The sequence below is a fragment of the Petromyzon marinus genome, chromosome 23 (genome assembly GCF_048934315.1).
Source record: "Petromyzon marinus isolate PM22_M1 ecotype Great Lakes invasive population chromosome 23, UKy_Petmar_22M1.pri1.0, whole genome shotgun sequence".
NCBI classification, from domain to species: Eukaryota; Metazoa; Chordata; class Hyperoartia; order Petromyzontiformes; family Petromyzontidae; genus Petromyzon; species Petromyzon marinus.
Window position 1 is genome coordinate 4,669,823 of NC_133689.1, and position 11,333 is coordinate 4,681,155.

At 52.3% G+C, this 11,333-nt stretch overlaps 1 protein-coding gene across 2 annotated transcripts in view; it reads left to right on the forward strand.

Moving 5' to 3' along the window:
• Positions 1–10,809, forward strand: part of LOC116945205 (F-box only protein 32-like) — a 30,788-nt gene extending 19,979 nt beyond the window's left edge. Inside the window, exons 8-11 of one of the 2 annotated variants that reach the window (XM_032959485.2) lie at positions 9–191; positions 947–1,090; positions 2,696–2,722; positions 6,839–10,809. In XM_032959485.2, coding sequence (XP_032815376.1) covers positions 9–191; positions 947–1,090; positions 2,696–2,722; positions 6,839–6,928 — 444 coding nt within the window. In that variant the 3' untranslated portion in view covers positions 6,929–10,809. The remainder of the gene's footprint in view (positions 1–8; positions 192–946; positions 1,091–2,695; positions 2,723–6,838) is intronic. The other variant, XM_032959486.2, reaches the window with a different exon arrangement.
• Positions 10,810–11,333: the final 524 nt, after the last annotated feature.

The window sequence follows — 11,333 nt, forward strand, 5'->3', positions numbered from 1 at the left end:
GGAACCAGAGAGGCGACGAGGGGCTGACGCTGAGCGACCTCCCGCCACACACGCAGCTCTCGATCCTGCAGCGCCTGGACGACGGGCGAGACATCGTGAGCCTGGGCCGCGTCACCGCCACGCTGCATTCGCTGAGCGAGGACCGCACGCTCTGGCGCACGCTCTGCCGATACCACTTCACCGACAAGCAGGTACGGGGCGGCACAGCCTGTGTCCTTCTTTCGATGTACGCGTGTACGTATGTTGAACTTCTTTCGCACCGTACGTAGCCAACCATGCTAATCGTAGGTGTGGCGGGGGGGGGGGGTAAAGAACAACAAACAAAAGAGTGTTCTTAAGAAATAAGTTTTGAATCCAAATTTCAAAGTGCACAGCTCCAGTGGCTTCCTAATATCGGAAGGAAGAGCGTTTCCAGATGGCCGCCGAAGCGTGTCCGAACGTGCGCGGTGCAGCGACCATCTTTGTTCAGTGACCAGCCAAAAGCCGTTTTTCTTTCCCTCTCTTCCATCGGCCGTCGCGGCATGCTAAGATAACTTACCCCTCCAGCTTGTTTAAGGCTACACAAGTGGTGGGTCTTTTGTCTTTGTCTTATACGTGTGTGTGTGTTATGTGTGCTGTAGGACCGGTTGTGTCGCGGTTAGCACGCTGCGTTACCAACCCTCCTCACTGCCAACGCCAGTGACAATAATCTGAACTGGGCCTGGGCCTCCCCTAGGTCGACTCGGCCTCAAATGAGTACCTGGTGCGGTGTGTAAACATTGGTGCTCGGGAAACAAAAGGCAGCCGGGCGTGGTGCTGGCCACCCACCCTCTCGTGTGCTGTCCCGGCCTTCATAGATGCCACTCGCTTAACAGCACTTGCTCCTACAGCCTGTTAAGGCTACACGGGAGGGGACGTTGATCCTCATTTGCGTGCGCGTGGTGCGGCTGTTGCGACTGACCGGCAGTTCTGTCGGCATCTGGTGGTGCGCGAGGGCGGCTCGGCCGACTGGAAGGCGACTTACTTCACCCTGCAGAAGCTGTACCCGCGGCGGGAGCAGTACGCCGACAGCCTTCAGTTCTGCCGCCACTGCAGCATTCTCTTCTGGAAGGTACCGGCGCGGTGGTCGGCAGCGCGAGCCTGTGGCCAGGCCTCGCAGGGGCGCCGCTCACAGCCCCTGATGTTGTCGGTCCGCTAAGCCTTAAAATCGGTTTGCACTTTGTGTTCGTCCGGTGCGCTGTTTGTGCATGGGGTAGCCGCCGTTTTCCACAGCGAACGCTTTTTACACGTGACTTTTACACGAGGTACGCACGAGATGCGCAAGAAAGATAATTAATGATTAAGTACGTTTGCAATGTTCTCTTGTGAGTGGACGTCAGCCCACGTAGCCACACGGCCATAGCCGCACCTAAACATATCTGACCTCTTGACGTGCGCTAATATTTAACGTAATAAGAAAAAATGTGTTATTGCAACTCAACGCGAGCCCGGTACAGTACGCTGATAGCAGAATGGGGCAGGGAGGAGGGGGGAACAGAAATTTCGAGAACAGCAGCCCGAGGAGTTTGGGGGTGACAGGGCCCTGTGAAGGGGGGAGAATTGGGCTCACTGCCCCACCCAAGTGAGGACCACGTGCAAGCGACCATGAAGATTTACATGGGGGAGGGGAAAGGGGTAAGGGTGAACGGTGAGCTCGAATGATCTTAGCGTACTGCACTGCGATCTGCATTCTCGAAGCGTCTACTTGTTGACAGCGCGACCGTATTTGAAGACGCGAATGCGCCCAAGCAAAGACTTTTTTGGAAACGGTATGGGGAATGCTGGGTAGAATTCCACTGACCAGGGAGCGAATTGAGATGACATTTATGGCGTCAGTGCGAGTTAAGTCACGTTACGGATGTGAATAGGGATGGAACGCATCTTGGAATTACGTCTTCGGTCTGCAACATTGCGCACGTTATAAATTGCATTATTATTATTAGGGAGAGAAGGAGTCGGTCGTAGACGGGGGAGAAGAGGAAAGTCTGGAGTCTGGAGTTTTGAACGGCGAAGGGGTCTCGACAGTGGAGATGGCGAGAGCAAGGGAATTCATATGCAGTGCTTTTTGTAAATTTAAAGCGTAGGTTTTGTGCGGGGCGTAGTATGCGATTCATAATTGGCACTTGGGTTCGGCCACGTAACGATCTGGCCAATTTCTGTGTCGTAAGTCCCTCTCATCGACTGACACAGCCAAACAAACTAAATTGTCCCATGGTGTACACGCATTTGACGACGAGCCAATTATTGTTTTTGAAGTTCGCCAGGAAGGTGAAGAATAGATGTAACGAGTAAAGTTATCAATTAGATGGTTGTGGGAATTGCTCTTCAACTTACCGGCGAGCTCAATCAATGACCATTTGGCACGTTGTTAAACGCTTGCACACGCGACAATTTAATTTGTTTGGCTGTGTCAGGAGGTGCATGATCTTCCTAACGACTTTCCGTAAATGACGAGACAACCTCTCGCAGCAGAGCACTGCGCATGCAACGTGCAACGGGAATTATAGACAACGGAAGCAGGGCAGGAGTGATCTCCCACCGAGCAAAGGCCGACTGAGGTTGACTGACGGAAGACCTTTGGTCACAAATGCGATCGTGGAACTTTCTCCTCTCCTCATGATCCTTTTTGAAATGCAAGCTGCTAATGCCTGTCTCTCCTCCCCTCGGCGCTTCACAGGACTATCCCCTGGCTGTCGTGTGGGAGGTACAATGCTGTCCTTTCTCCTTTACGATCATTTCACCCGTTGCTGTTCAATATGGAGAGACGGGTCTTCTCCGTGTGTTAGCATCATCACTTTATTTTTGAATTTCACATCATTACTTTTTTCGCCTCCCCGCCCGCCCCCACGTCTTTTTCTCATCGGATCTTAAAGCCATCGGTGTATTTGTGCTGCATCCATTCGGTTGTTGGGACACCGTGGTGCACACCACCCAGCCCTGCCATTTTGCCAGACTCCATGGTGCTTTTAATGGGCAACGGAGACAAAAGAACCACCCCCGCACCCCCCCCCCCAAATAAAAAAACAACTCTTCCATAATAGAGGTTTTTTTTTTTGGGTTAGATCGCGTAAATATATAAATGTGTCGTTAAATATATAAATGTGTCTAACCCCCCAAAAAAACCTGTTATGGATGATATTAGTCGCGAAAGCCTCCTACGTGTTAAACAGACAACTCTTATTCTGATCGTCATAGACAGTCCGCTGGAGCTAACGCAGCTAAAGACCGGGCCAGTTTCAGTCCCCCCACCGCCGTAGGCCGGTGTGACCAGCGTCGCCAGACCTTTAGAGGTGTTCGTCCAGGGGTGGAGACGAGATTGCAGGTCGCTCGTCCTCCTGTGCAGCAGTCTTGGGATCTGGCGCAGTGCACGCCGCGTTGGTGTGCCCTGTGCGGTGACAGCCATGAGCACGATAGCTTCCTGATCTTGAGTTTGAGAAACACGCCCAACTTGCCTGCAGGAACCGCTGATGAAAAGCCTGCATGTGGCTCGATAGCTGAGCACCAACCGTGGCTCATGCGACACCACGCGCAATAGAGGAAGCTCGTATCTTGGAGCAACACACGTAGGCTCTGTGTGCGTCGGGAGTATCCGACTTAAAAGTTGGCAGCCCCGGCAATAAGAGGACTCTTAAAGTGACTTTCACACACTCTCAAGTGATGATAGTTTGCTGCGGAATGGGGTACCGCTTAATACACCAATGCGGTGACCGTATTACAGTGCACGTGAAAGTCGCTTGCAAGTCACGGGCACGGCACTCGTGGCCTGCCTGCAATGCACATTTTTTACAATGGTTGCCATGCACAGGGCCCAAAAGGCCCAGAACTCCAAACGGGACAGCAACCGACAGCACAATTAAAGTTGCATCTGTAACCTAGGAGCCGTTTCCTTATTTTTTGTCCTTGTCACACGCAGTCGGATTTACCCCGCGTCGTGCCTCACGCGTCCATCGCAAAGTTACATGTGCTTACCAATGCATGCGTCACTCACCGCCTCACAACACCCCTTTTCCACTGGCACAGCCATGCCGTGCCAGGGCCGTGTTAAGCCAGGCTGGTGCGGGTCAGGGGGGTGACGGGGTTGTTTTTCCACCGCACCAAACGAGAACCGATCCATGCTGGTGATGTCACACGCAGAATGCGAGTGACGTTAAGAAGCACGTAGGTCGGCGATGGGCAACCCTAGACTAGTCAGTTGCCACATAAGTGGCCCTCCTTCAACTCAGTGGGCCACAAGCTTGACATTGTGCTTGTGCACTCATCATGACCCCACACATCAACCTTAGACACTCTTAGACCAGGCCACCATGATGGGCCTGGTTGCCCACCACCTGCGGCCGGCAAGTTGCCCACCAATGCGTCAATGCTGTGTTCGACTTGTACTGACCGACCCTGGCCCTGCTTGGCCCCAGAGTCAGATTCTGATGTTTTGCGAGGCCAGTGTATCACGGTTTGGTTCTGACACGGCTCGGTAAACAGGCAGTGGAAAAACACCTGTGCCGTGTTGGCCCTGTGTGCTGGTTGAGCTCGAATGTGCCAATGGAAAAGAGGTGATAAAATCCGCATACATAGAAATGACTTTGCAGCAGAGAAAGTCATGGATATTGGATGTCCGTCTTTCTTCATTTGTCGTTCTATAACAAAGAATAATTTTCAGCCTTTTGTCAATCCAATGCTAGATAAAGGCCTCACCACGCCATGTCGGTAATTGTGGTTGATCGACCGTACTTCACCACGCTGGTCAGTGCGGGTTGGTGAAGGGGGTCACCCAGGAACCAGTTAAGATTTAACTCGCCACCGTCAGCCGTGACCGGGAATCGAACTTGGCTCGCCGGGTTCATGCCATCGCTTCTCACCACCCCCCACACACCCCGTCATGAGTATTATTCTTGCTTATTTAACCGGGATAAACCCAGCCTCTGTCCTTCATAGCCCTGTGCCTCCCCATTACTTGGGGGACACAATAATTGGACAGCAGTGTTATTGTTATTCCTGCAATTTGGCTGTCGGCTCCGGTTGCGCGGAGCGAGGGATCATCCCGACGCGTCACCTCATGTGCCGCCGCGTTGCACCAAGCGGCGCCTCAGCACAGACTGGCAACGTGGGAACCTTTCTGCGCGGTAGCCGCCAGATCTGCTTCTTGTCTGACAAAACGCTCAATAACATTGCAGACCGTTGTTGCAGAGTGATGAAATGTGTGTTCTGACGTAGGGTTGTTTTTTATATCAATAGATATTTTTCATAGTTCTCCATTTTTATCCCAATTTGTTCTTTTGGTGTCACGAGACAAAGTATCTATTCGGGTCTGTCGCAGAGCAGGGCAACCTGTTCGTTTTGGACAATGGCCTGAGGAAGCAGATATCACAGAGCCACTGCTGAGAACCCTTTAAGTGACCTCTGGTCCAGACACAGCAGAGGGTAGCACATTCCCACTCGCTATACATATGACAGTAAATTTACACTGAGACCTCCTTTGCCAGTAGCAAGATATAGTAATAAGTTTTTACCCTTTTATCTGGCACAACACCAATAGAGACTAGGCTCTAAGAAAAGCTGTCTCGGGTGTGGACCAATCAATTGATTGGTCCAATCAATGGACCAATCAATTTCAAGGACAGTGCATATCATTATCAGAGTTGTCTCTTTTTGTTTGCATTTTGACTGTGTTGTGGTTATTGCAAACATGAGCCCTTGTATAAAGGTGTCAGTTTTTGTGCCAGATAAAAGGGTAAAAACCTATTACTATGACAGTAAATGTTTATCGCTTGGCAGTCAAACCAATATTTTTATTCTTAGAGGTTGAATTTAGGTGACTGGGCTGAGATAACTATAGATGTGAACCCAGGTTAATCACAGGCAGTTGCCTGGAATCGAACCCAGGCCCCCTCAGCAGTGTCAGCTCAGCGCCCTTGACCTCTGAGCTACCCGGCCACCTCAGGAGCTGTTTTAATTTTAAAGAGACTTGGGCAGCCATTTTATGGGCAGCCATTTTTGAGTTGCTGGTCTCAACCTAGTTACTGGTTATTGTGGAAACACTGATTTCTTTAATTTGATATGTGTTTGTGTGGGCATTTGTGTAAATTAAAAATAATGTTTTTAACTTTGCTTTGTCTAAAAAAGGAACACTGCTTTCAAGGCATATAAACGGTAACGTGGTTAAGCGGGGTATTGAAGTGACATCAGAAGTAGTTTTGTGACTTCATTTTCCTCAGTCGTTCTCTGACACAGGATGGTGCACTGCTCACTGCAATAACTCCGAAAAGAATAAAAGTTTGGGTACAAGTGCCATGCGATGAGCATCTCTGTAGCGGGGTGCGTGGGAAAGCGCAGCCCCCCTTAGGTGCGGATCAGAGGCCCACTTGGATGGATCTCGAAAGTAGTTCTGTACAATCTGCTTCTGCGGGCCATGCACATGGGGCGATGCGCTCCTTTGCCAGTGTTCCAATTTGGCACTTTATCTCACAACGTTCTTATTACACTCGATTACCCACAAAAGCCTCGGTGCATTTCAAGGCTTCTTCAGGAGGGGTCCTGCTAAGTTTTTGCAGTAGCGGCGTGACAATGACCCCCATGTGTTTTCCCAATTGAGTAAATTATCTGGGTCTTAAACATCCACGATATAGCAGGCGGTCGTGCTTGTTGATAGTCAATAGGCCTACAGTATTAACCAGGGGCGGTCTTCTGGATTTGAACCACGAACCTCTGCCACTAGCGCCATCACAATGTAAATATGAAGGCATGGGGGTGGGGGGGGGGGGTGGTGGAGAAATATTTGGAACGCACGATTATGAAACGCTCCTCCACTGTGCGTGTGTCTTTGCAGGACACCGGGCACCCGTGTTCTGCCAACGACCCCGAAACCTCCTTCATCTCCGTGTCACCGCAGGACTTCATGAAGCTCTTCCGATACTAGCGAGCTGCAGGGCACTCCGCGCTACACACGCGCTTGGCCAACCAAGCACGAGTCGCCGCGCAGTCACAGACGCGCACGCCGACTCGAACTCGCACTTGTGCACGTACAGAGACAAAGACCCCCCCCCACCACCCCTCCGCGCCACCCGTACAGCGTAGACTGTTGGGCCAAATGCTGTGAGCGAGCACCTATGAAGGGCACGTACCCACACCCGTGTGCATGCACACTTTGGCGTGCATGCGCAAAGACAAAAATACCCCCATACCGCCCTGACAGGACCAGTGCTGTTAGCGAGCGCCTATGAAGGGCGACGCGGCGCACCAGGGGCTGGGTGGCCAGCACCAGGCCCAGCCGCCTTTGTCTCCCCAGTGGCGATGTTTTCACACCGCACCAGGTACTCATTTGAGGCTTGAGTCGACCTAGGGGAGGCCCAGGGCCGGTTCAGATAATCGTCACTGGTGTCGACCGTGAGTGGGAATCGAACTTGGGTCGCCGGGTTTGTAGCGCATTGTGCTAACCGCTACACCACCGCTCCCCACACCAGTACACGCACGCACACGCACACATAACGCGCGCTCGCTAGCATTGGCAGCACCAACGCATTACATTTTGGGGGGCTATGGTGGGAGGCTGGGGGCAGGGGCCGACGGCATAACACGTATGCTAACTCGTGTTGCACGCGTGGTTATATGCTTCGCAGTTTAATATGACTTTGTACATTGCCCCTAAAACACGGGGCCTTACCCGGTGTCATTTTGTTTTGAGGCCAGAATCATTGACAGGTATTGCTTGCAAACTCCAACACAGGTGTTCGGATTCGTGGCCAGTCGGTGGCTTGAATTCTTTTTCACCAATTAGGATCTCCAGCACTGGTAGGCTGGCTTGGAGTAGGAACTATCGGTGTTAGGCACTACCGCTAGAGTTACAGGTTTCCCTCGCTTTGTGCAGTAGCAGATGCATTCCAAAAAAAAACAGGGCACAGAAAGCAAAACTGCACGGGGGGACGGCTTTCTTGCGGCGATTCGTCCGACCGTATAGTCGCGTATGCTTGAATTAAAACCACGTATCGCGAATTTTGGGTAGAAATAGGTTGGCCGCATGTACAGCGCAAAATCGCACAAACCGAACCCGCATAGAGCATGGGAAACCTGTACATGGTACACTTAGCCATAAGTAATCTATTATTATGATTGTACCCTATAGTCCTATAATCCTATGAACAGGTTTCGGGTGTATACTACGGCGCGATGGAAGTGCTCTGCTGAAAGAATTCCCGGAACGGCATTCCGAACTGCTGTGGCTGTAATTGAAACCCCTTTTAGCTCGTAAACATGGACACGTGCACGCACACACACACACACACCTCGACATGCTCATCCAGTGATATTTTTCTATAAAATTGAAACTTTCATTTCTGGAAATAAGCTCCCTGTGTACGCACCTTGTGAAGAGGCGGCGTCACCTACGCGGGCAGTTAAAGCCCGGCCCCGTGTCTTCAGCACACGTTCGCAGCATTTCATTCGTCACTCAAGGGGTACTTTTGTATTTTTTGTTTCGACGGTAACGTAGCTACCGAGCAGTACGACGTGCAAAGACTGTTCGGGGTCCATTTTTTGTTTGTTCCAGACACCTGATCGGAAGGCTTGTTCGCAGCTTGGATTTACCCACCCCGCGTTTATGGTTTCTGATTGGTCGGCTCTGGCTCTGCGAAGATTCCCGATTTTGGCCGAGACTTCCCTCACCTCGGCGCTCGGTTTGTGCAACGCAATCGCCCCCCCCCCCCCGCGCAACCGCTGTTGTCCGCGTCTGGACGAATAGTTGCGCAGCGAGGAAATGAACCGGCGTGTGCGGCGCTGTAACCAGCCGATCGCGATTCGCGAACGCGTCGCACGGTGAGGAAATGCGCCGCTACAAATCGCTGAGCAGATCGACACTTGGAGGACGAAGCTAGGCTGGCCTGGAGTTGGGAATTTTCGCCCGAAGGCACCAACACTCGCATACGAGGTATGCCTATCAATAATAAACTATTGTCCCCTAAATTCGTATAATCGTATCAACATGATTATAAAAATTGTGAGGATGTGGCGTGCCAAAATAATTTCCAGATCCGCCTCGCAGACTGTTCTGGCTGAAATTAAGTGCCGAATTTCACGTTTTTCTGTATCGTAGAGATGATGAGCTGCAGGGAGGGAGGTGAGGGAGTGAACCGTGGGATTTCACGGGAAGAGTTGAATTCCCTTTAGTTTTCCAACGAACTCTCGCCGAGTCTCGACAGATTTTCACGAGGGTCCTCCTGCTTTGGGATGTTTGACCACTCGTGAGCAGTCAAGCTGCCCCCCCCCCCCCCTTCCCGACGGTGAGGAGCTAAGGAGAGGCGAGACAGGTGCCCACGATCACGAAACATTACTTTGCTGGGCTTGGTTAATGATGATGAATACGGGGGGGGGGGGGGGGGGAAGAGACGCACAATACATTTCCAAGTGGATGTTGCCGTGGTGTAACGTTCAGCACACCCGACACTTGCAATTCAGAGGTCGCCGGTTTGATTTGCATTTCGAGGCGCGTCAATTTTTAAAATCCCCACCACTGCCTCAGTCCACCCAGTGTGGGCACACTCTCGCCTCTTCAAGAACGTCTGGCCGGCACGGAAGGGGAGGACAAATTTCACAAATTTCCCTCTCTCGAGGGAGAGAGGCACTTCCGGAGCCTCAAATCGAGGCTCGTCTGCCAGCAGTGGACAAGCAAGCGGTTGCAGTGCTGCACCTTTACTTTCTAGCTCGGTGTGTTCCTCAATGCAAGGCCCGCAGGCCACTGGCGGCCCCTGGTGGCCTTTAGTGCCCCCCCCCCCCGACTACACAACATGTGAACGCACCCCTTGCGAGCGGTGTGGTTGCCTCTCAACGCTGATGTCTTATCGGCGAAAGTGGGCCCTATCCCCCCACCCACCTCTGAAAATTAGTGAAGAACGCCGATCTCCAGATGTATGTTGGCGAGGTTCGAAGAGGCGAGCTCGCTGAACCCTAAAGCGCGCGACGGGCGTTCGCTGCGCGACGATGGGCATGCTGCCACGGAAGGGGAGCCGGGGGGGGGGGGTGGGTAGTCGTGTGTCGTGTCATCATCCCGCGCTCGAGTGGCGGCAGCAGCAAAGTGGGGATTTTGCTCCGTACGCATTCCGGCTTCGAGCCAGCGCCGAAGTAATTGGCAATTCGCTGTGGGGCCCTCGCCCAAATGAGGGGCCCCACCACGGCAGGACTCTTGTTTTGGTCGCTAACGAGCGGCGTCGGGCAATTTGCTGAGCGTCGGGTCCCAGAACTCTGGACACCTTCCCAGCGGCGGCCGCGTTCGGCGGCGGTGGCAGCAGCGTGACGGACGGCCGGGGCACGTCATTTAAGCGACGGTTCTACCGGAGGGCTGCTTGCCAACCTGTTGCTCGCAAACCCGCACGTATTTCCAAGCGGGCACGAGGCACCAGGTATCCGGGTCTATTCTGAAACCTGTGCAAAGTCTCCTGCATTGACGGTCAACAACGCAGCCATACCCGGTACCAGATCTCGGTACCGGTCTATTCGTGCTGCCACACGAACACAATGCCAATTCCCGTGCTGTGTCCAGGTCAAAGCCGAACTGGCAACCCTCTGGTTTATAGTCTGCTGCTGTGTTCTGTGCTTTGTGGTAGCATTCTACACATAACCCCCCCCCCCCCCCCGGTCTCCCCCGTCCTGTGCTTAGGCGATCGGAGAGACGTTTTTGTAAGCTTTGGGTTTACCTTCTAGTCGATGTATGGTAATGTTATGGAGCTGTTAAACATTTATGTGTATGTACTGTATGTATTACATTCTGTATATGTTAAGCCCATATAATATATATGTCCTTGACCACAATTTGCATTCCCAGTGCCTCTTGTTTTACCATGGGGGGGGGGGGGGATAGGGGTAAGCAACCTTGACGTTTGGAATAGAGTGTGCTTAGAAAGTGTTGCAGGTGTAGTCCGGATTAGCACGGTTGGATACGTACGGTGCGAAATCATTTTAACATACATCCGGCAGGACCAGCTCCGATATCACTCGCCGCTGATCTCATAGCCGTGGCAATACACTGAACTCGGGTCGCAGGCTTCAGTGCGCTAACCACTGCGCCGCCACACCACCCTGCAGAGGAGATTGTGAACCTCTGCAGTGAGGGTTTCTGTGCCATATTTTGGAATCCTATCGGGAACGAAACACCTCGGGTCACACTGGGTTTGCCGTTTAAAGCCGTGCAAAAGGGGCAATGTTCACTTGAGATGTTTCATCATAATCATCAGCAGCCATGGTCAATCCACTGCCGCCGCCGCCACCACCTCCCGCGATACTGTGATGTTGGTGATCCACCCAGCACCAGCGAACGTGTTTTTCATCGCTCCATC